The sequence below is a fragment of the Acipenser ruthenus genome, chromosome 2 (assembly GCF_902713425.1).
Source record: "Acipenser ruthenus chromosome 2, fAciRut3.2 maternal haplotype, whole genome shotgun sequence".
Lineage (NCBI taxonomy): Eukaryota > Metazoa > Chordata > Actinopteri > Acipenseriformes > Acipenseridae > Acipenser > Acipenser ruthenus.
The window spans coordinates 3871049-3896764 of record NC_081190.1 but is presented as its reverse complement, the minus strand read 5'-3'; the positions used below and the strand labels follow the sequence as shown (position 1 = coordinate 3896764).

Genomic DNA, 25716 nt, shown 5'->3' with positions numbered 1-25716 from the left:
GGAATACTGCAGCTACCAGTCTCTGCTCTAACCGAGGAGTTTAGGTCCAACTGGAAATTACATTAGTAGATTCACACGACAAATGCGTAAGGGAGGCAGCACCTGTGTTGAAAACTGGAAGAAAGTGGGCAGCAAAAAGTCGTGGAAGATGCAAAGGCTGCCCTTCAAATCGTTGATATTATGGGGCAAGTTCAGCATGGATGAGGGGGTCTTGGTCTTAGTTCAGCTCCTCCTACATGACATAAGGCAATCCAAGCTCAACGGAGGAACCTGGTAGTCAACGAGAAGGAGAGGATGAGGTGTGTAAAGGCCGTTTCCCAGGCCAAGCAGGGAGAATGGATGAGATGGGAGAGTGTGGAACAACGCAAGATCGGCTGGCAAGACCTATGGACAATGGAACAGAGAAGGATCAGTTTCCTCATCAGATCAACATATGATGTTCTCCCATCACCACAGAACCTAAACCTCTGGGTGGGTGAGGATCCCTCATATCCTTTGCGTTCATCACCTGCAACATTAAGGCACATTTTGACAGGATGTAAGGTGGTTCTTAGCCAAGGACGGTTTACTTGGCACCATGACCAGGTGCTGTGATGTTTGGCCTTAGCATTGGAAGCAAGCGTAACATGACCAATAAGTTGCCACCAGTTCCAGCAAAGCATTACACACAAAAGACAATATTCCTCCATCCAGGAGAGCAATGACCAAGAAAAGGTGTTAAAACCAATCCTCGCCGAGGACAACTGGAAGCTGCTAGAGACTGGAAAATGCTGGTCAACGGCTTATTTTTTCACCTGAGACTGCCACCACTAACCTTCGACTAGACATTGTCTTGTGGTCTGAATCAGCATTCCTTGTTCATCTGGTAGAGTTAACAGTGCCATGGGAGGATGCTGTGGATGAGGCGTATGAGATGAAGAAACTTTGGTAAGCTCAACTAGCTGCTGAAGCGGAACAGCAAGGATGGAGAGTCCGGGTTTACCCAATGGCCAATGGAGGTGGGTTGTCGAGGATTTGTGGCACACTCTACAATCCGGTTTCTCAGAGATGTCGGGTTCAGTGGCCAAGAGTTGCATCGCACAGTGAAGAACTTATCTGAAGCAGTAGAAAGGAGCAGCAACTGGCTGTGGTTGAGACGGAAAGATTCTGGCTGGGGATCTCAAGCACAATAGAAAGAAAGGAACGCTGATGTATGGTAAGTAAGCTGGGCTGAGTTGAGTGGGGGATGGAGGTGGGGTGATGATGCCGGGGCACCAGAATCACTGTCGAGCCCTCCTGAGGTGTTGTGGGCTAGTCGACGAAAAACACAGAGGATGGAAGGTGCCCACTTGAAGACCCCAGGGGTGTACCCTACTTAGCTCAATCCAGACGGTTGTCATGCTGATGCACTGGGGAGACCGCACTGTGGTTGATCCCCGGAGCCAGCATCGCAGTCATTGTGTGTGCTGATGCGCCAGGGAGGCAAAATAAGCTGATCCCTAGAGCCAGCATTACACTTCAGCCATCAACACCAGGCAGAAGGATATCTGCATCATCAGATGGAAAGAAATTCAAATGGATGGAAATGCAGATGGATCACATTAGTCTACTGTAAAGCTATGTCTTAGCTGGTGCTTATCTTGGCGAGAGCCGAGTTCAAATCAGCATGAAGTTTTAACATCTACTCTCATGTAATGGAAATCATTTTGAAATCTTAAAAGGAGTTGACAAAGTTGCCACAGTTGGAGATTAAGGCAGACATCATAGGGCAGGATGGTGAGGGTAGGGAATGGGCTAATTAGCCATGTTGTTGATGCTGACTCATTGGGCTCTGACTCGACTTAAATGCATGTACTGGCCCACCAATGCTTTACATAAGAAATACCCTACCAAGGAAGTGCAGTAAGAATTGTCTGCTGCATGCTCTGGAGTGGATTATTTGGCTTATAAAATGGCTAACATTTTCTTTCTTGAAAATAATTACACAAAGCAGCTTTTTTAAAGATAGAAAGAAGAAATGTATTATGTATCCTTACACTCAGAAAAAGTGTTCCATGAGCACTTCATTTATATTTGTTTAAAGTTTTTTATTTAACTTGCCAATTTTCAAGATGAAATGGCACTTTGGAATTGAAGGCTGATTTCCCGCATCTGAGGGAGGATTCATGGAACAGCCAGCCATTGCACTGGCACATGGGGCCGATGTCGAGGGCGGAGCTTTTGAAGGCGAGGCCGTGGAGGAGTCATCCATCTTAATTAGTTTTACATCTTAATTGTGACAAGACTGAGGTAATGCTGTTAGGTACTCCCCGCTAGCTAGGAATAACCAATGTTTTAAATCTGACTGTTGATGGAACATTGCTTGAGTCCAGATCTAAGATGAAAAATTTGGGTGTGATTTTCGATCCTGGGTTAACTTTTGAATCGCATCTGCTGAATACTGTCAAGGTTTCTTTTTTTCACCTTAGAAATATTGTCAGACTGTGTCCCATGCTTTCTCTACCTGCAGCTGAAAAACTGGTTCATGCTTTTGTTTTCTCCAGGATCGATTACTGTAACGCCCTGCTCGCTGGGGTGTCTAATAGCATCCTCACTAAAATTCAATTTGTCCAAAACTCTGCAGCCAGAATTTGGTCTTGGTCCCGCACAAGAGATCACATCACTCCTGTCTTGGAGGCCTTGCACTGGCTGCCTATCAGATTCAGAATTGATTTTAAAATTTTAATGCTGACATATAAGTCTCTTCATGGTCTAGCTCTGACTTACCTGTCAGATCTTTTATCTTTTTACACTCCCACTCGCAACCTCCGCTCTGCTGATCTCAGATTGCTGTGTGTCCCGCCTGTTCACCTGCGCTCTATGGGCCTTCTGTTGCTATGCCCCCAAATTATGGAACGCTATTCCACTAGAGATCAGGGACTCAGCTTCTTTGAGTGTTTTTAAAGCTAATTTAAAGACTCACTTTTTTAGAAAGGCGTTTTTATGATTTTTATGATTGTTTTATTTCCTTGTGCTTTTTTATGTATAATCTTTTTTATTTTATTTCTGTACTATTAATTGTGAAGCGCTCTGAGATGATTGCTTTTAAGGGCGCTATACAAAATAAAGTTTATTATTATTATCACTGAGTATGAAAGATGACCGGTAACCAACATCATTTCCCTGAACTGTAACCCTGCATTAGACAACATGTGGACAGCAGTGCTGCGGGTTGAGTGGTTCGTGTAACGTACTGAAGGCCAGCTTGCTCTGAAATGTGAGGCATCATGTTTCTGAGGTAATTAACACCAAGAGGTTAATAGGAATCGCAAATTGATCTATATTGAGGATTTCTTTTTTTAAGAGGGTGAAGGTGGAATGATTTGGCATCTGGAGGACACTGGATCACCAGGCTGGGCAAACATGGGGGCAAACACAGGGCACAAAGGATCACCAGGCTGGGCAAACCTGTAACCACGGGTGCTTTCAGGGTTGATCTCATTGATATCTTTATGTTTTTTAATTTGCTCATTAAATGACAGGGTCACAATCTTGAATTGTATATCGAACCAGACCTTGTTTAAAAGCCCAACAGCTGTGTTAGCAGAGAGAGCAGGAGAGATTTCAATTTTGTTTAAATCGGTTTCTGATATCAGAGGGTGGTGGTGGGCTGTATCTTTGCCAGATTTTCTGTAATTCTTAGTCACAGAGAAGAAACCATTGTTGGACGATTTAAACTCTGTTTCAGATATTATGTTGACATTTCTACCCACAGAAACACTACTCAGATAGAGATTTATGCCAGCTCTGAGGCCCAAAAACTTGAGCTGCTGTAATCATTTCCTTCAGCATTTCTAACTGTGGCATACATTTTTTTTTGTTTCAACCAGTCATTAAAAGCATGTATTATTATTATTATTATGGCGTAGTGTTATTAATAGATCAGTTAAGTGAGCTGGTCTATGATGTCCCAGACAATTCTTACTGCACGGTCATGTGATCTTGTTCAACCAATCACACATGCACAGGTGCTCGGTCAACGTTGAGGATAAAATGTGTTTTAGCTTTTAAGTGTAACTGAATAACTGCGTCTGGTTCCCAAATACATCAGTTTAGACGTTACCGTTTGTTTATGCAGGTTACGAAGCTTCTCTAACTGGAGTTTGATTTACTGGTAGTCAAAAAGTCAGAGGTTGTTATGAGGGGTTATGGTTTTGTAGACTGAAATGGTGTAAACAAACAGGAAAGGCTTAATTGACTCAGATTTCAGGATTACTCCTTCCAGCTGGGCTGCTGCGATTGTCTGGCTTCTAGTGGTCACCAAGAAAGCCATGTATACATTCTTCATTATACAAATCCTCTGTATTTCTACCATACATCTATTAATGCCAGAAGTTACAAGACACGTCCGTCTGCTTTCACAATGTCTGAATCAGGTCAGTAAGGTCCCAGTTTGTACACCCAGCCGCATTTACACAGACTACGTGCGGTGTGTCTGTAGGCGCACTTATTCATGCTGATTTTGAGATAATATCTTTTTATTCAAGTGCAGTCTTGAGTAACACTACATTACTTCTGTTAACTGGCCAGCATGGTTCCTAAAGGATGACACACTATGCAGAGCACTGGTGTCTACAATACCTGCATTCTCTGTGGTTCATTTTTCATTAAAACATTACTGTCCATGAATAGTACTGTTGTTTTTTTAAAGTCCCCACACCCACCGCTCGTGTCATATAGGCCGACTGTAATTTTGGCAATTTTTATAAACCGTCTAAGATTTGATCTTGTTTTGATAGCAAATATCAGCCCAGCAGTTGACTCACAGGCTTGAGCTGTCTGTGACCCTCCCTCACCCTGTTCTTAAAGCACTGAATGGTGTGTATGCCAAGGCAGAATTCGCAGTGCTGGGCTTTGCTGAAGACAGAGACCTCTTGCTTCATTATTATTTAGCAATTGTTCAATTAACAGAACCACTATGAATATGTTACATAATGAATATGTTACACAGCTTCCCTGACAAATGAAGGCAGAGCATTCTATAATTTAGGAGCTCTACAAGAAAAAGCCCTACCTCCAGTGTTGCTTTTGTTGACCCTAGGAAAACCCAGCAGCCCCGCATCCTGTGATCTCAGAGTGCGGTTTAGAAGATACAGGGTCAGTAACTCCTGCAAATAACTAGGTGCTAATCCATTCAGGGCCTTGTAAATTAACAGCAGAATCTTAAAATCAATTCTATACTGCACAGGGAGCCAGTGTAAAGAGGCCAAAACAGGGGTAATATGTTCACTTTTCCTGGTTTTAGTTCGAATTCTAGCGGCTGTATTCTGAACAAGCTGCAAGCAGGATACCACACCAGAAAAAGTGCATTACAATAATCAATGCTAGATTAAACAAAAGAAATGCATTAGTCTCTCTGCATCAGATACGTAAATAATTGGTTTAAGTTTGGCTATATTTCTCAAATAGTAAAAAGATACTTTAGTAACTTCCCTAATATGAGTCTCAAACGAGAGATCAGGATCAAAGATGACCCCCAAACTCTTAATTTCTAGTTTAAGTTTTGATGTGAGACTGCAAGAGTCGAGCTCATGTAATCCCACATTTCCTTTTAGTTAGTTCTGTGATCCCACTAACATAACCTCTGTTTTATCTGAATTCAACATTAGACATTTCTGTAACATCCAATGCTTGATGTCTGTAAGGCAAGTATTTAATAACACCCAGGCAGAAGAAATTCCTGGTTTATGGACAAATATAGCTGGGTATCATCAGCATAGCAATGGAAGTTCACTCCGTGTCTGGATAATGTCACCTAACAGTAGCATATATAAAGAAAACAGCAAGGGACCTAGAATGGAGCCCCGTGGAACACCACAAACAACTACTGATAATGCCCATTTTACCTCCCCAATAGAGACAAACTGAAACCTATCAGAAAGATACGATTTGAACCAAGACAGGACAAGGCCAGATCGTTTACTGTGCTTTCAAGACGATTCAGCAGAATGGAATGGTCTACAGTATCAAAGGCAGCACTTAGATCTAAAAGAATTAATACTGATGGAAAGCCCAGAGTCAGAGCTTATCAGCAAGGGCTACGTGCAGCACGGAAACCAGACTGAATATACCATTAAGAGTTAGAATTTTTTGTAATTTAATTGAAATAACTCTCTCTCTAAAACCTTATCTTAGAAAGGTAGGTTGGAGATTGGCCTAAAGTTATTGAGCATAGGCTATACCGGAGGAAAGTGAACCATTTATCATTTTTAAAGTGTGGGTATTAATAACACATCTTTTAATAGTTTTGTAGGAATAGGATCAAGAGAGCATGTAGGAGCTCTCATATGCTGAACGAGCTCAGTCAGTTCCTGTAAGGTAATCAAAAGAAAAAGCCACCATAGTGGCCTCAATAGGTGTACTTGGTAAAATTGTGCTGGGGTCCTCCTTATGTACTTGGTAAAATTGTGCTGGAGTCCTCCTTATGTACTTGGTAAAATTGTGCTGGAGTCCTCCTTATGTACTTGGTAAAATTATGCTGGAGTCCTCCTTATGTACTTGGTAAAATTATGCTGGAGTCCTCCTTATGTACTTGGTAAAATTGTGCTGGAGTCCTCCTTATGTACTTGGTAAAATTGTGCTGGAGTCCTCCTTATGTACTTGGTAAAATTGTGCTGGAGTCCTCCTTATGTACTTGGTAAAATTATGCTGGAGTCCTCCTTATGTACTTGGTAAAATTGTGTTGGAGTCCTCCTTATGTACTTGGTAAAATTGTGCTGGAGTCCTCCTTATGTACTTGGTAAAATTGTGTTGGAGTCCTTCTTAAATGAAGTTGTCTGTGGAATCGTATTTCTGATGTCTGGTATTTTACTTTTTAAGGAAATGTAAGTCATACTGCAATTACAATTTCCCTAACAAGCCCCAAATGACCACTACATTTGTCATTACATTTACTAGACTACACATCCAACACGGCAATTAACAGACTACAGGGTTGTGCCATCCACATAAAGACTCTCAAACATGGAATACAAACAGTTAATAGCGCAATCCAGGGGCCTTACATCTGGTTCTTCTGTCTGAACTCATATATCACTCGAGGCACCCCTATAAATAAATTACCTGCCAGCACACTGAAACAATTAACCCACAACATATACCAAATAAACTGAACCAGCTTTCGAAACTCCAAAGCACAGCAGACCCAGATGTAGAAGAGCAAAAAGGGGATAGGACTGTAAGCTATCAAAATGGTGCCAGGAAGGATTTATTTGACCATTGGTGAGGTCTGTCCCAGTTGGGGTAAACTGAGCTGAAGTGTAAGTGGAAAAAGGATTTCAAAGGGTATGTAATGCCTGCGCATATACCTCCAGAACAATAGCTAAGCAGGGCCTGTACATTGAGCAAAATAGAAATTAGACTAATCTCTGGGACAAAGGGTATGAGTTATGAGGATAGAAGAGGTAAAGGAGACTTTTAAAACCCCATTCATTTTATAAAAACGCAGCACAGAGACTAGAAACAGAAGGAAATCAGAATGTGCAGAATGTGGCCAGGTTCTAGTTGATTTACTGTCAATTAGACCTGGCCACACTGTATACAAGAGGAGCCGAGAGACAGCTCCCAGGGCTCCCAGGGCTGAGAGCAGCAGGTTGTGCTCTCTGTCCTGCACCATGATAGTGCAGCTTGGGTGTCGATTTATTTTGCATTTTGTTCAACTATTACAATTTTTGTTTAAATCTGTAAATATTATAGGTGCACAGAAAAAAGTGCTTTTTGAACTGCTCTCTGTCTCCTGTGTCTGCCGATAGCCTTGACCGCACTACTACCCTTCCAAAAAAAAAAATAAAACACAACAACATTGCAGAAGATTGGGTTTGGTTAAACCTCACCACCTCCCAAGCGTTGTGGGATGGCGAGTTAGAGGTGCCTCTTTCAGGACTCCAAGCCGGAGGAGGAGCTGCCACTGCCGAGGGCCAGAGGGAGGAGCAACCATCCCAAGAGCCAGAGTGGGAGGAGCTGCTGTCTGAGGGGGGAGGAGCCACTGCTGTCTGAGGGGGAGGAGCCCTTAAGAGCACCGCGCTTTAATTCTGCGCTAGTCATATTTACAACACATGTGCAGAGCAGTAACACAACTAAAATGGATCTTTAACCCTTCAACCCTTTAAGGACCGGGATTGTGTGAACAACATCATACTGAAGTGGGCTTCTAGGACCGCGATCGTGTTTAAAAAAAAAAAAAAAAACGCACTTCATTTTGATGACTTACAGGGCCACCATACTTTGCAGTAAAGGCTTGACTGATGTTCACTTCCGGATATTTCTTTTTGTGTGATGTCACTGAGAGGGGCATTTAGTGTCTAAAGGATGGAGACAGTTTACAGCAGCCCGCAGACACAAAAGCAGAAACAAAACATCACAGAAACTTGTTTAGAGCAAATAAAAAAGGGAAAACACTGTAAATCTGATGTATTTGACATAATTATATTAGAACATTTATTCTGTCTCATGTGTTTTAATATATAATGTTTTTACAACATTTATAAATATCAAGAAACAAGTGGATATAAGCAGATACTAGTTCATGAACAAAATGTATCTGGTAGTTTTTTGTCCTTATTACTGATAATGGAGTGAATAACTCATTTTATTTATAAATATTTATTTCGAGAGTAGTGTCCATTATTGCTTATAAAGACCCTGAGAATAAACATGTATTATGTCATTGCAATCACTCAGGTGAAACAATGTATTTTAATTTGCCCAAACATCAATATTTTTCAACAAAACTTTCAGGAAGTATTGTAATGTCCCTCAGGTCATAGGATAACATGTTTTATACACGTATCTCTAAGCAGAATACATAATAAAAAAATACTTAACTTCAAAAAAAAATAAAAATAAATGTAACCCAAAGTTCTGAAAAAAATACACCATTTCCAAGATGCTACTGTAAAAAATAGAATTTTTATAGGAAGACAGTCAAATACAGCCAAAAAATGCCTGGTCCTGGGGGAGCGTCCCACTGAAAAATGCTTAGTCCTGGAAGGGTTAATGATAAACGAAAAGTGGCAACTTTACCCTAATTACAAATAGCTGAATGAGGTACTTCATGGCAGGCACATAATGTTTGTAATATTTATGCTTTCCCAAATGAAAACAGATTTTGTTAAATGTTTACTTGCTTACACAGCATTGTACACTTTGAACAGTTTATTGCCTCGCCTGATAAATATTGAAAGTTTTCTATCTTCTATGCAAACCCACTGGAAATGCTTCACGGTTATTATTGTATAAATCGTTTGTCTTCTTATTACACTGCTTATTGAGATTATTGCAGAGGCTGTTGACCTGTCACACAACTAAATTGTAATAATAAAATAAAACACAAAATTGAATTATAAAAAAACATAAAGAATTTAAATCCTGCTTTCATTTCCCAGAAAGCATCATACAAAAAGTCTGCAGTCTAATTCAACCGACAGCAACTGTATATAAGCTACCCGTCACATCTCTCTGTCAAGCCATGCATTGCAAATTAATGTCACAGTCCTTTTAACAACTTCTGTAATATGTATTTGATTGCATTTAGATTCTTAGCAGCCCTGCCTATAACAGACTGGATGTGTGTTCTGTTAGGCGCACTTCCCTTAGAGTCCCGACATACTTTTCCCCTTTGGTCTGCGAGCTTACTGCATGTGACTCCCACCCCCCAGACGCCACATTTTCCATCGTGCCTCCTGACCCCAATGGAAAACAGCTGACCTCAGCATGCTGTAGCTGGGGAGTGGCACACCCCACAAGTAGCGGGAGTACAGCTGGATCAGGGAGGAGAAGGAAGGGGGAGGACTGGAGCTGCAGACAGGGTGGGGTATAGCCTTTTGGTGCAGGTCAGACTAGGGAGTTGCATCTGTAACAGTCTTACATCTGCAAGACCTTGGATTGTGGGGTCGCAAGGCAGTGCGAGAAACATACCACCTGCAGAAGTGAAGCTGCCAGGTACACAAACACGCCGTCATCACCCTATAATAAATGATGATGTGTAAAAGGTTAACAGAATGACTTTGAGAGACTGGTACTGCATTATCTATTTGTAACATTCCCTCTCAGCAATACAGACAGGAGGTATAAAAAACAATCCCATCCTTAACTACTCCACGCAGCTCCTAGTTCAGGCCCTGTTACTGTCCCGCCTTGATTACTGCAACTCCCTCCTGGCCGGCAATCCCTGCCTCTGCTATCCGTCCGCTCCAGCTCATCCAAAACTCTGCTGCTCACCTTGTCTTTAACCTTCCTCGTTTCTCCCATGCTACACCACTGCTCTGCTCCCTCCACTGGCTCCCTATCTCTGCTCACATCCAATTCAAAACTCTTGTTCTCACCTATCGTTGTCTCGACCTTCCTGCTCCCTTCTATCTCCAGACCATCATTTCTCCCTACACCCCCTCTCGTCTCCTCCGCTCCTCCACCACCAGCAGATGAGCTGTACCTCCCCTCCGCTCCCCCACTTCCAGAGCCTGCTCCTTCTCCACCCTTGCCCCTCAGTGGTGGACCGACCTACCCATGGATATCAGGACTGCTCAGTCCCTGACCACCTTCTGGCGCCTCCTAAAGACACACCTGTTCAGACAGCAACTGTAAACCTCAATGCTCTCTACTATATGGCACCCAATTGTACCAGTACTTGCATCAGCTTCTACTTGCATTGAACTGCTCCATACCCTGCCGTATTCTACCACTGCTCATAACTACTTTCCATATCTTGTGCCTGTATAAGCAAATATTTTTTACCATAAGTTAACTGCTCTTAGTCGACCTCGCTCTTAAATGTAATTACCTACTGTATTCTTTATTTTGTTCTTATTTGAATTTTATTTTATTTTCTACTGATTGTACTATACTTTATAACTAACTGCTCTTACCTGTAATGTGATATTTTATAATGTGATATTCTGTAATGTGACACTTTGTACTGTGATACTTTGTAACAATTGTAAGTCACCCTGGATAAGGGCATCTGCTAAGAAAGAAATAATATAAAACACTCCATAGAGGTACATTTGGAAATACTAAAAGAAACTTAAGACACTGAGAAAGACTTTTAGCATTAACATCTGTCATTGAATGTACTATCGTTGAACAGACAAAAGTTTCAACTAAACGTCCTTACTGAAGACATTAAGACAGACTTGTAGTTGAAACGTCTGTCATTGACAAGGTTTACAGCAAATAGATCTAATTCAGGGGAGAAGACAACAAAGATTAAATGCATGTATTGTGTTCTTGGAACAGTTTAAACAGCATGAAGTCTCCTGAACCAGCTGAAAACCAGCAACCCACCAGCCCTTACCAGCAAACACAAGTGCTTGTCATTGCTGGAATTTCCATCGGAGTGGAACATTACTAAATGAGTCAATGTGGGGATTTATGAACAGATTCTAGAGCTTTTAACCTCATTTCAATGACAAGCAGCAGAATCTGTAACAACTGGGCAACACACAACACTGTCTGTTACACAAACAAAGCTGTTATTTACAGTGCCTTGCGAAAGTATTCGGCCCCCTTGAACTTTGCGACCTTTTGCCACATTTCAGGCTTCAAACATAAAGATATGAAACTGTAATTTTTTGTGAAGAATCAACAACAAGTGGGACACAATCATGAAGTGGAACGAAATTTATTGGATATTTCAAACTTTTTTAACAAATAAAAAACTGAAAAATTGGGCGTGCAAAATTATTCAGCCCCTTTACTTTCAGTGCAGCAAACTCTCTCCAGAAGTTCAGTGAGGATCTCTGAATGATCCAATGTTGACCTAAATGACTAATGATGATAAATAGAATCCACCTGTGTGTAATCAAGTCTCCGTATAAATGCACCTGCACTGTGATAGTCTCAGAGGTCCGTTTAAAGCGCAGAGAGCATCATGAAGAACAAGGAACACACCAGGCAGGTCCGAGATACTGTTGTGGAGAAGTTTAAAGCCGGATTTGGATACAAAAAGATTTCCCAAGCTTTAAAACATCCCAAGGAGCACTGTGCAAGCGATAATATTGAAATGGAAGGAGTATCAGACCACTGCAAATCTACCAAGACCTGGCCGTCCCTCTAAACTTTCAGCTCATACAAGGAGAAGACTGATCAGAGATGCAGCCAAGAGGCCCATGATCACTCTGGATGAACTGCAGAGATCTACAGCTGAGGTGGGAGACTCTGTCCATAGGACAACAATCAGTCGTATACTGCACAAATCTGGCCTTTATGGAAGAGTGGCAAGAAGAAAGCCATTTCTTAAAGATATCCATAAAAAGTGTCGTTTACAGTTTGCCACAAGCCACCTGGGAGACACACCAAACATGTGGAAGAAGGTGCTCTGGTCAGATGAAACCAAAATCGAACTTTTTGGCAACAATGCAAAACGTTATGTTTGGCGTAAAAGCAACACAGCTCATCACCCTGAACACACCATCCCCACTGTCAAACATGGTGGTGGCAGCATCATGGTTTGGGCCTGCTTTTCTTCAGCAGGGACAGGGAAGATGGTTAAAATTGATGGGAAGATGGATGGAGCCAAATACAGGACCATTCTGGAAGAAAACCTGATGGAGTCTGCAAAAGACCTGAGACTGGGACGGAGATTTGTCTTCCAACAAGACAATGATCCAAAACATAAAGCAAAATCTACAATGGAATGGTTCACAAATAAACATATCCAGGTGTTAGAATGGCCAAGTCAAAGTCCAGACCTGAATCCAATCGAGAATCTGTGGAAAGAACTGAAAACTGCTGTTCACAAATGCTCTCCATCCAACCTCACTGAGCTCAAGCTGTTTTGCAAGGAGGAATGGGCAAAAATTTCAGTCTCTCGATGTGCAAAACTGATAGGAGACATACCCCAAGCGACTTACAGCTGTAATCGCAGCAAAAGGTGGCGCTACAAAGTTTAACTTAAGGGGGCTGAATAATTTTGCACGCCCAATTTTTCAGTTTTTTATTTGTTAAAAAAGTTTGAAATATCCAATAAATTTCGTTCCACTTCATGATTGTGTCCCACTTGTTGTTGATTCTTCACAAAAAATTACAGTTTCATATCTTTATGTTTGAAGCCTGAAATGTGGCAAAAGGTCGCAAAGTTCAAGGGGGCCGAATACTTTCGCAAGGCACTGTACCTCCATTGCTTACATCAATGTTATTTTTCAGTATAAAACACACAAATCTCTAAGAAAACGAGAAGCCTTATGACATTCAATCACAGATTTGCAGTCAGTATTTGGTCTTTTTTGGGTAGTGTAAGCAATGCTGAAAATGTCATCCAAATCTCTCCTCGACTAACAAAAATATACAAAAAAAAGGTTCTCTCAGAGTATGACTTCTAAAGGTCAAGCAAATACATTAATTAAATAAACAAACCGTTTGTCAGAACTGTTACTATAAAGATTGATGTTTACCAAGCATGTGAACCAAAAGACTCGCAAATGTAGGCACTTTGATTGCAAAGTGTCCACATTAAAGCAGAAAGTCAGGCATCTGAAACATTTGTTGAGTTTTTGTGTTTTTTTACTTCAGTATGGGCAGACCATAACGATCACATAGTTACTGCTGACGGAAAAAAAACATATTTAACTGAAGCTTCGATCATCTAACACATTCACAGACGAGATCCATGGACACCACCAAGAAATGTGCAGAGACTTGGTTAGGGTTGGGAGATCTGACTGGTGTTGAAAGCTGCCCAAGCTGCAATGAGGTATGCTTTTGTAGTGTCACTATTATAATCACATGTGATAAGGTTTCAGTCCCCTCTGGTTGCTGTCTGGGGCGCGAGATAAACGCTGTATGGTTGGAAAATAATGCTAGCTGAGAGCTTCCATAGACCCAGCAGGAGAGAACGTGGGTCTGCCTGGTGCTCTTCTGAAAGTTACTAGTGCACTGCATGCTACAGAGTTGCTTGATGCTGGCAACAAATTACAAGCTGCTGAAGTGTGACCTCCCACCTGACCAATCAGGGAGAACAGCCCATGACATCATCATCCTCTGCCTCTTTCTCAATGTACTCCAGGAAAGAGGGTTTCCTTTGCAAAGCTTCTAGAGAAGCTGCAGAAGAGAACAATGCCAGTGCATGCTGGTATTCAGCCCTATTGTTCTGATTACACCACTTGCTGTTGAGCAGCACAGTAACTAACAGACTGACCAGGACATTCTGACTGCTTGGAGGAACTATACTACAAAACCAGCAATTTAATGACATATTTCACCATGTTGGGTGTAGAGATCTCCTTCTGCACACAGACCCCCCTACCAAGAAACCCTTTTCTTAATCCTCTCCAGTGATTCATGTATCACAGACCACCACATTGGGGGAATTTGGGGAGGGTTTTTTTTTTCCTTTTTTTTTCTGGTCAACATTTAATAAAAAAACAAATCAGGGGTTTAATTGGTAATAATGTACTAATTAGTTATGTGGTTGACACAAATACCTGGACTGGAATCCTGTTTGTTTGAGATTTAATTTGAGCCATTGATCACCCTCCACATCAAATTAGACATTAGCAATATTTGATATGACTTCATTTTCAGTTCACAAGCACTTTTTAGGCAGCACAACCTCAATATTGGACCCATCTCGAATGTAGTCCACTTGACTTGGAATGGCCGATACACTAATTAAGCAATCGACCCCTGATTAGAGGGTATTACTGTTGAGAAGTTGACCACATCAGGAAGGTAAAAGCCCAAGCACTAGGTGAAGGTTCTATCAGACAAGCAATTATGAACCAGTAAACAGCAGCTTTACTGTTATATTAAATATTTAAAATGACTTTTTATTAGGGCAGACATTCTAGCTGAATGTTCCACAGTCATCTCCTTAAGCGATAGTGCCCATCGATGAAGGCTCTACCATGTGTTAGTTGACTGCAACTGGAGAAATGCGTCCCGAGCCGAAGGTACAGCCTTCAAATCGAGAGGGCAGCATCGCTACTAGAAAAAGTTTTTTCTCATTTTCTTTTAAAAAAACACTTTGAAACCTACATTTACCTTGAACTTTTTATGATTCATCGGGTACCCTTCTGCTGAGAAGTTTTAGGAAAATTGTCCCAAAAATGATCATAAAGGCTCACACGCAATTCGAGAAAAAAATACTTTATTAAAAAAATAACTTTACTTGTCAGAGCTTTATCTGAACAGCACCAGATATCTGAATGGAGCAATATTGCTGAACTGTCCGTGTCTCAGTTTGTTGTTGTTGAAAGATGTTGTGTCTGCAACCCAGTTGAGCTGACCGGCTGTGATTGGCTGACTCGGCAGATGGAGGTACAGGATTGGTTGCTTTCGTCAATGAAAAGTATTGATTGGCTGGTGTTGGTGGATAGTAAAATTAATTTGGACCAACTGTGTCTTTGTTTAGTATTTACTGCCCAATAGATGAGAACTAAACTAAAAAATACAGCAAGTCAGAATGAAAAAGTAATTGCAAGGATTGATTTTAATTTTGATTCACAGGTGATGCAATGACGTTCCAACAGACATCTACTGTGCATTAATGCCCACTATAGCTGGAAGCTGATTGGCTGAGGGCACTGAATCATTTTCTAATATGAGATAGTATCCTGGAAAGGAGCTTCCTGATTGGTGGGCGAAAATTCTGAGGTTTCTAACACAGCACAATAGTAACACCTATGGACTTACACAGTGCAACTGCTGCCACGTATTTACGGACACAGAGGCCTCAGATCTTTATTAAAAAAGGCACTGAAGGGGTTAAGCCAGATACGTTCTTCCAAACTGAAACATTCTGTGTATCCTAAAGGCATTCGGTTTCCAAAACAGGAAGCCACAAAGAGAACACTGGTTAGGCTAATCTTGTACAGATCTTTTGGAACATATTTTCCAAAACAGTTGTTGAAAGGGCTTTCTTTGTCTACGTGATGCAGCATGCAGCTGACATTCATCACACAGGCAAGTTTAGAAGCTGTCTGCAAACCAAACAGATTCCAAGTCATTACTTCCCTTTATAAAAACACACGACTCCAGGAATCCTGTAACTCGTTAAGAAACTGACGTGCTTGCTGCTTATTTAACAGAATGTATAAAATGAGAAATTAAAGGCTTAAAGACGCAGGTAAACATTTTATTCAGCGTTTGATAATTTTTACTAGAAACCTGGCATCTGTTAAAAAGGATTAGGTCATCACAAAAGTAGCTTGACATTAAGAAGCTGGGTAATGTGGTGAATACAAAGAAAGAGACCCTTCTCTTATAGAAACAAATACTGTTAGGATGATCTAATGACCGCAAACACATGCGATTCTGAAAAAGGCTAATGATTACAGGGTATACCATCTCAAGCAAAATCAGTACAGAACAAGAAATTAACCCTTCCTGGTATTTCTTCGATTCCAGATTTCAGTGGCCCATAATCTCTTGTGGTAATTACTGTGCAGGGTCCAAAAAGCTATAGTAAAATCAGGGAAAAGGTAAAGTCCGTCGAGTTAAAAAAAATAAATAAATAAAAAAGAAAAAGAAAAAAAAAGCTGAGCTTGATATTCTTGCTCTGAAAATGCTTGGGAAATAAAAAAATGTAAAAAATGCAACATCAACCCCAGGGAGGATTGACACCAGGGTAAGATTTAAGATCAGTGAACCACACACTTGTCTCTCCCTTGATAGTTAATTTAGCTGTTGCGATGGGAGAACAAAACATTTCAACTTTTATTTTGATTTCTGACCACTCAAATGGGGCGGCTTCTGTAATTAATCGATAGCTACCGGTGAAAAAGGTCTACAGAGAAGAGCCTCTATAGAGTATTAATGTCTGAAGAGCACTGCCTTCTGCGTGCGTTCCCAACAGCTCTGCTGACAAGCAGGGGGATCAATAACAACAACTAAATAATTCAGCCCCGACACCCGAGTTATCGATTAGCTATCCATCGACAGAAAACTATGGGATCTTAGGTATGATTAGGTTTGGTTCCATATGAGGCACTGTGACAGAGATCGAATGATTCTTGGTGTTAGATCTCCCTCCCGACCTGCAAGGCAGCAGTATAAAGGGAACAGAATACCCTGGACTAAATGGCACAACAGCTTATTCCCAGGGTTAGGTGGAAGTCGGCCATCTAGAAAGGGGGTATACGAGTGGGTGAACTAAAAACAGGACTGTTATTATTTCAGGGCCAACCTGCAGATTACAAATAAGCAATATATGCTGCTGTATTACTTAATTACCATTGTTATTATTTACTGTTGTTTTGCCATCAGGCCATTGGATTTAAAAAAACATTAAACAACATTGCACCTGGATTATTAATTGTCTGTCTGTTCATTGATCACCTGCACCTGCAAACTGCTAACCACTTTGCCACAGGCACGTTGAGCAAATCTTATTTTCTCTGCTGAACGGCAATAACACAAAACAGAGGACATCAGATTCCACAACAACCAAAGTTTAGCAGTGATTACAATTAGAAGAATCTACTCAATAGCCTTGTAACAATATCCTCCCCTTAAGATTGTGTCTCTGCTGTTTCTTTAACTATGTACATTCATCATGTTGCCCCAGGCATGTCAATTACAGATAGTGCCTCAGGTGGCTTACGCCTTCTTTCTGGGTGAAGACTCCTTAACAGTATCCAGAACTCTCTCTTGAGGAGGTGGAGGGGTCTCTTATTTGAGCTGACTCAACAAGTGAGGTAGATATGGCTGTGTGGGCTTCTGAATGACTGTTAGGAGCATCAGTTGCAGTTCCAGTTTCAACTTCTGGTCTCTTAGTAGAACCCAGTAGCTGGTCAATGTGACAGCGCTATACAATGTTTGCAGCGATCTTCCCAGTGTAAGACAATGGTCCTGTTTGTGAATGTACTATTCCAGGGACCCATTTCTGGTCTGCATTGTAGTTCCTTGCTAACACAGTCTGACCTAATGTCAACTGTCGAGTGGGTTTGTTTCCTTGAACAGGTGCTTGCTTTGCCTGTTGATTGCAAACTTCCCTCCATACATCGGGTTTTTCAAATTCAAACTAGACCTCAGATTGCAATCCATACATAACTTTGTAGGTGTCTGCTTAGTTGCAGAGTGTAGCTAGCAAAAAAGCTAGCAAGCTTCTGTCACTTTTTCACCAGATGTGGCCTGTAGAGCTTGCTCAAGGTCTATATGAACCTCTCAGCCAGTCTGTTTCTGGCTGGATGGTAGGGTGTTGATGTGCTGTGATGTCAAATTCCATTATTCTTCATGAACATCTGGAACTCCTCTGCAGTAAACTGTGGTCACTAACCAGCTGTTCAGGAACTCTGGAAAGGAACTCCTGGCAAACAACCTTCTCAGTACTTCTGCAGTCTGGACAGATGGCAGAAAACTTCAGGCCATTTGAAATACACATCAACCACTATGAGAAACACCATTCACCATAAACAGTCCCGCAAAGTCGATATGGAAACACTGCCAGGGGGAAGCTGGCCACCACCATGGATGTATGGGTGCTGAACTGGACATGTGCTGTACTCCTTGGCATCTGTTGGTCAATGCCCAGCCAGTTCCAGCAGTTTAGGGGGGAGATGATCCTCCAGAACTCTTACTAACTGTGCAAAAGTAAAATCACATGGTTTGCCTGAACCCATGAGGTTGCCTTTCCTCCCCTACACTCAACAGTGCAGAGACTTGCTTCGTTTCATCAATTACATTAACTTTCAAAAACTGCTGCAGCCTCTCGATACAAGTTGGCCAGTCTTCTACAGAGCGGTCAAAAGCATCAGTCTTTTCAATATAGCCTGCCATGTTACCATTTAATAACTGGTGTATTCACAATGCCACAGTACTCACGGTTATTGCTGTATGCTTTCTTTCATTTTATTTAGTTTCTGTTTACTTCACTTTGAGCTTGAATGCTGTAAATCCTTGTCGCCACTGCCATGTATTTCTTCATTTGTAACTAATAATAACTTTTACAATAAGACCACCAACACAGAGAGGCAAGTTGAACAAATCTCATTATTTTCTCTGCAGAACGACAACAAAAAACAGCAGAGTAGAGCCGATTCCACAATAATCAAATTGTAGTAGTGATTACATTTAGCAGATTCGCTACACTGAACACTCTATTCAATATATAAAATGTCCTGAGTGTAAAGAGCTTGGTTCTGCTCACTCCTCCACTCCTTCTCCAAAAATGTACCAACCCCTCTGCCATATTCTTGACATACACTGATTTGAGGCTTTTCAAAAAATAGCATCTGCAAGACTCCTCAAGGTTGATTGTGGGGACGCCCTTTAGCATTGTACCCTGCATTGAAGCCCATACTGTAGGTGTTCAGTTGTGCACTGAATCCTGTACAACATCAATATGGTTTCCCACATCAATTCCCACAAAATAGAATTTAAGCTTGGCAAATAATGATGCAAGCAGAAACAATACGGAATCATACAGAACACACACAATGAGATATTAAACAAGTAATTTAAGACAAGAAATGAAAATATGCCCAGTAGATTATATAAAGTATGGACCGATGTACAGGAAGACACCCCAATATTGTTGCATGTAACCAGTGTATTGTATATGCAAAGTCAGACACATTCTCCATTCAGCTTTGAAAAATAAAACACAGCCTGTATGTACATGCTTTTAAAATCTATAAAATCTGAATAACGTTCTGTTTTATTTTCACAAAATGATCCTGGAACACAACTGATGTATTTCCTACATCTACTGGGGGTAGAGTGATGCAGGCAGACAGGTTAATGGTTTTAAAGGGCACGCAAGGACCTTTTTATTTTACTGTGTTACATGTTCTCATGTGTTGCTACAGCTGTTTACGTAAGGTGTGTGTACTGTTTTAATTTTTTATTTTATTTTTTTACATTTTGACCACGTTTTTAAACTTTTAAATTACATTCCCTGCCTCAAGATGGCTTCCCATGTACTCGCATGGACCTCTCAGAACTACATTTCCCATCATCCTCCTACTCACTGGTAAATCCATCTCAGTTACATATGTGAACAGGAGAATGATGGGAAATGTAGTTCTGAGAGGTCCATGCGGGTACATGGGAAGCAATCTTGAGGCAGAGAATGCAATTTAAAAGTTAAAAGTGGTCAAAATGTAAAAAAAACGAAAATAATGAAAAATGAAAACAATACACACATGGGAACATGTCCGTATTTCAATTGATGAGTATGGACTTCATTTTACATATTATACATTATATTTTTATCAATACCATAGACACAAGACACTACTATAATTAAATTCCTGCATCCTGACTGATCTAGTGTAATATAGGTTTTAATAGGTAAATAAATCTCCCTGTGGTGGCATCTTGCCCTGTGACCTTTTCTGTGTAATAAGTACTCCTTGCGAGTAATTCAAATGTTTAAATACTGCATGTGTCAGTGCTCCTCAAGGACAGGCTAGGCTACACACACGATTAATAATATTAGTCCTAATATTAGTCCGATGTTCAGAACCATTGTGTGTGGCTGTGTCAGATTATCACTGCAAATCAATCAGCAGATTGGGTTTGCTCTAGATTGCGCCTGAATGCCACTATAGATCTTAAATTTAAGAGACAGCTATTTATGAAAGTGTGATCGAAATGATAGACAGGTTGGTGTCAGTTTCATTCGGTGTCGGTTTCATTCACTGGCTGTGCGGACGTTTAAGTAGTAAAGCCTTCCAGTAAAGGCACTCCGTGTGGAGTGCAGGATGCGCCCTATAGCCTGGAGAGCGCCGGTTCGAGTCCAGGCTATTCCACTGCCGACCGAGGATGGTAGCTCCCAGTGTTGTCGAACAATTGGCCGAGCGCTGCCCGGGTGGGGAGGGCTTAGGTTGACCAGGGTGTCCTTGGCTCACCGCACACAAGCGATACCTGTAGACTGGCCGGGCGCCTGCGGGCTTGCCTGTAAGTTGCCCAGAGCTGCGTGGTCCTCTGACACTGTAGCTCTGAGGTGGCTGCATGGCAGGCCTGCAGAGTGAAAAGAAGCGGACGGCTGACGGCACACGTTTCGAAGGACGCGTGTGTCCGTCTTCATCTCTCCCGAGTCAGCGCGGGGGTGGCAGCGGTGGGCCGGGTTGAAGTTAAAATTTGGGCTTTCCAAATTCGGGGGAGAAAATAAGAAAAAAATAATTGCCGATTCCAAATTTAAAAAAAAAAAGCCTTTATGACGTTAGGTTTAGTGCAGGATATACCAATTCTGTATTGAGTAGGTATATCGTAGGATTTAGTGACCTGAATCTCTACTGAAGTAAGTCGGGCAGTCCAGTACACGCTGAGCACGGAAAACACTGAGTGTCTAAAGCGAGTGGTCCTGAAACTGAAGTGGGCGACTACAACTGTGGGGTAGCTGTCCAAGGTGCTGAATCCTGGCGAGTCTGGTGATCTCTTTGATCTCCCAGAAAGCAGACACAGTGTAGGCAACCCATCTGGAGTCCCAAAGACTGCAGAACTCTTTGTTAATTCCCAGCAATCGGGCACTTTTTCTTCAAACTAAAGTTGTTTGAAAGTCAAAACTATAGGGAAATGTAGATGTTAATCTCTGTCTATAGAGTTTTTATAAGAAAACAGGGCAAACTGTATAGAATTTCTAAGTCCCATCCATAGGGAAGTCGCGGTAAGACCCAACCACATGGAAGTTCTTGTGTTGAGTGCAGCTAGAACCTGACCTGCTGTTGCTGAAATCCCATTTTTTGACACACTCACTCACACACACCTCAATACTATTACCATGAGAGTATAATTAAAAGTGGCATAGAAAAAAAGACAGAGAGAATATAAAAGAAACATTTGGCAACCTGAAAAGTGTTTCAAGGGGCACAATTCCAATCTGAGCTAAATCAGAAGTGTGTAAGGCAGCAAATATGCTTTCTTGGACCACAGTCCAATAGATCCAATCTGTTTTGAAGGTATTGTACAGTATAAATACTGCAATCTGACAATTAATCAAAACATAGAAAACATCTATTTACACAACCTTTAAAACATCTATATACACAACCTTTAAAAACATGTGTAAAACACAGACAAACACAAAAAAACAGGGATATAAAACCCGTACGCCAGCATTAGCAAGATTTTCCAGTATTAAATGTAACATTAATCTAAATGGTAGGATTTTGTTAAAAGCTCTTGCAGAGCTTCCTTTGGATAATTGGTACAATGTGTGAGGAACAAAAAGCTCTGCCTTTTAGCAGCCCTTGATATTCTGCATGCCTGTTCTGAACGGAACAGAGTGAAAAAACAGCTTGCTCTGTTACTCTGAGGGCTGTACAAAAACAAAAAACAGTATTAAATCACCTACTGAAACAAGATAGATAGAAGTGCTGTTTGAAAGTGTGCAAATGCAAGTCTCACACAGTTTTAAAAGAAGCACTTACTATAGCAAAAACCGTGTAACAGGAAATTTTGGCGGGGAATTTATTTTGGTTTTATTGGCGGTTTTGATTGGATCGCCAATAATTCTTCCACCAATCAGAGTGTGGCATACAGTGAGCGATCCTGGCCTCCGACAGACAGGTATGCAGCACAGGATAAAGAAGCGCTGGGCAAGGGAAAGTATGTGACAGATGTCAAAGTGAACATGAGAATGGCAGTGTGATGAAGCCAATTTGCTTGAAAAAATTAAAAGCAGACCAGACATTTGCATCAATGGATTTAGAAAATCTGGAATTTATGATGCGATCAGAAACTCTGAGGCTTTGTAAACTGTGCCTGCTACTGTGGTACCTGTATGACTGTTCTTTTTTATGTTAAGCAGTTTTGTGTTTTTTTTTTTGTTTTTGTTTTTTTTTTTACAATGGGTTAATTAAGTACTGTAACAGCCAAAATAGTTTATTCCAGACTTGTTAGTCTGTAACAAAAGCAAATTTGTTTTGGGTTGTTATTGTGGATTCGTTCTAGATACTACTATTAAGACCGTGCAGGTATCGCAACATCCCTAAACAATATGTTAAAATAAATGAGTTCTGCACCGTATAAAACTGAGTTGATTTTGCCAGTGCTTGCTAATCTATTAACTAGTTTTAAATTTAAAGCATTTTTGATTCGGCTTTATTGTTAAATTTTTCACACGTGGCAATACTGTCCTGCAATTACTAAATGATATTGTGATCATTCCACTGTGTTATGTTAGTGAACCAGAGCTACGTTTTTAAAACTGAGAGTTAGCAAATGCCTATCGATAAAGTGTACTGCAGATACTAATCCTTTCCAAGTACTGGTGTCTTAATTAAGAACTATGTAATGATAATGCTGCAACTCATTTTTAGAAAGCCGCCTTCTCCAAGTTGCTGCACTGACATTGTAGATATAACGCGTTACTGTAAATGAGATACTGTTTTAGAAGACAGATTTCATAAACATGTAGTATTTGAATGTTTTTTAAATTAAAAGTAGGAATACAAAACTGTGGCATTTTTCTTTGTGAACAAGTGAAAAACAGCAATTCAAAAACCGTCAAAATCTACCAGGGTAGCAAATCCGCCGAATTTAATACCAGCCAGAATGTATTGAAAATCCATGCTTGCAAGAACATGTGATTCTTTCAACTCTGCAAATGTGAGACCTATACAGTGATTCTGAACACGCAACACAGGTAAGATTTAATGCATTGGTTACTTAAACAGATTAAAAAGGAAAAATGGACCATATGCACATTTCGTTGAGGGCTGGTATGAATTACTAACAATCGAGAAGATGGTTTTTGCGGTCCACTCTTTAAAGTCTGCCCACAAGCCATAGTCCAACAAAAACCAAAACGCCCACAAACTGTCTCAGTGGAGGTTGTGGGTTTGAACTCCAGACCTCATCCACTGAACTTAAAAGACTTCAAATTAGTATTCTGTTAGACCAAACAGATGCGAGAGTCCTGAGGGGGACCACACTGAGTTTCAGCATGCAGCTCACTGCTTTGCACGGACAAGACTAAACATCCAAAGCACTAGCATTAATAATGCTCATTTCACTTACAGTACATGTCACCAAATACATATGAATGCCAAATGAAAGGGCTGGGACTGAACTGTGACAGGTTGGGTGGTGGTGGGCTAAGGTCCACTGCAACCCAGGTTAAGACCACCAATGACCACATTTCACTTGGGAAAGACTCAAACTCAAGTCTCCAGAGGTGACAGATTCTTCAGTTCTTTTGTTTTGTTTTTTTAAACTAGATAACTACCACAATTCAGACAATATTCTGTACTGATTCAAATCAGTCCACCATGAAATCCACCCAGCACATACTGTGATTAGTTGAGAAAAGTTCCGAAGAAACATAAATGTGCATGATTTACCTGCATTGAATCTATTAAAGTAACTGCAACGGTCCATGTTCCATGATGTTATTCTCGTTCTGCAGCTGCAGTAGCTGCATATATCTAATCCACCTGATATTATGTGGACAAAAAGTTTCCTGAACAAAATAAGGCTCAGCTTTTCCTCCCCCAAAACTGGCACACTAATGGTAGTTCGTCACAATGATTCAGTCCTCAAAGCAATGAGAACAACTGGAGTTAGGCTAAATGTTATCCTTTTCAACGGCGAGTGCCACAATATGCCACTGTGTTAAACAGCAATGCCCCAGCGGACAGTGTTTTTGTAAAGAGGGACAGGAAATTCCGGTCTCTTCTTACCTGGGCTTCAAGTTCCAGCTCACTGTTCTCACCCTGCACATTCCTCTGGTCGTCCCAAGCTGGGGGAGCGCTGCCATTTGCTGCTTTCAAAAGTATTTTCTTCATGTAACCATCCTCAGACCCCTTAATACAAAAGGTTTGTTTTAGGAGTAGAAACAACTGTGATACTATTTGTTTAGTCTTTATTATTTAATGTACTGAAAAATGTTTATTGATTTTGTATTAACATGAACCATGTTCCTGACAGTCATCTAAAGATAAACAACAGGAGCAGCACCACTGCTACTGATATCTTCTGTTCACTCTCTTCCTGTAAACAACAGATTTGCACATAAAGAGATGCTGTGCATCAAAAAATATGTATTTACAGATTGAAAAATGACTGGAATTCAACCCCACACTTCCTTGGTCATCGCACTGTACCAGTTTCTTTGGGGTGAAGCATCTCTACTGGCTGCAAACCACATCAGATTAGAGGAAGCATCTGGTTGGTTAATAACAGGCAAAAACGGGGGGGCGGGGGCGGGGGGGTCACTCTCTAGGCAGAATTACCATGAAAGTGCAAGACTATCAGCAGCAAGGCCAGCAAACAGAATAAAGTTGTACTTTCTTCACAACAGTGAGCAAAATGTATCACCAGAAACCCATTTCATTAGTGTAATGTTCAGGGTTGTTTAAAAGTTATATGGAAAGAGTAAAGCTCTGGAAAAGACCACCTGACAGATCGGAGGCATTTCTATTGCCAGAAATGATGGAAAGTGGCTTTAGGTGCTATTGCTCCAATTACTAGAAATGAATACATCAAAATTAAATTATACTGCCAGGAATAATTACAGTTATAAAACTATTAATCTTATTACATATCAAACACAAGCCTCCTGCCAAAAACGTAATTTGTTAATGAGTACTAACTATCTGTAAATGTTGAAACATTCAACATTCAAAAAGGAATTAAATTTATGTAGTTCCCAGCTATTGTTGCCAGAAATTAATACATTAGAATTTTTTGGCTCAGCTCAGTGCTTTGTTATTTGAAGAACATAATATTGGATTCCTGTTAATGTACTGCATTCATCACTGTCACTGGTCACTGTTAGTTTGAAGAGCCAACCTCAATGCAACACTGAAATCTATATGA

General features: G+C 40.9%; 1 protein-coding gene across 2 annotated transcripts in view; it reads right to left on the bottom strand.

The window, feature by feature from the left end:
* LOC117974038 (ubiquitin-like-conjugating enzyme ATG10) overlaps window positions 1–25716 on the bottom strand; it is a 59672-nt gene that overhangs the window by 20432 nt on the left and 13524 nt on the right. For both annotated transcript variants that reach the window (XM_034928285.2, XM_034928286.2), the window contains exon 3: window positions 24579–24701. In XM_034928285.2, the coding sequence (XP_034784176.2) occupies window positions 24579–24701 (123 nt within the window). The remainder of the gene's footprint in view (window positions 1–24578; window positions 24702–25716) is intronic.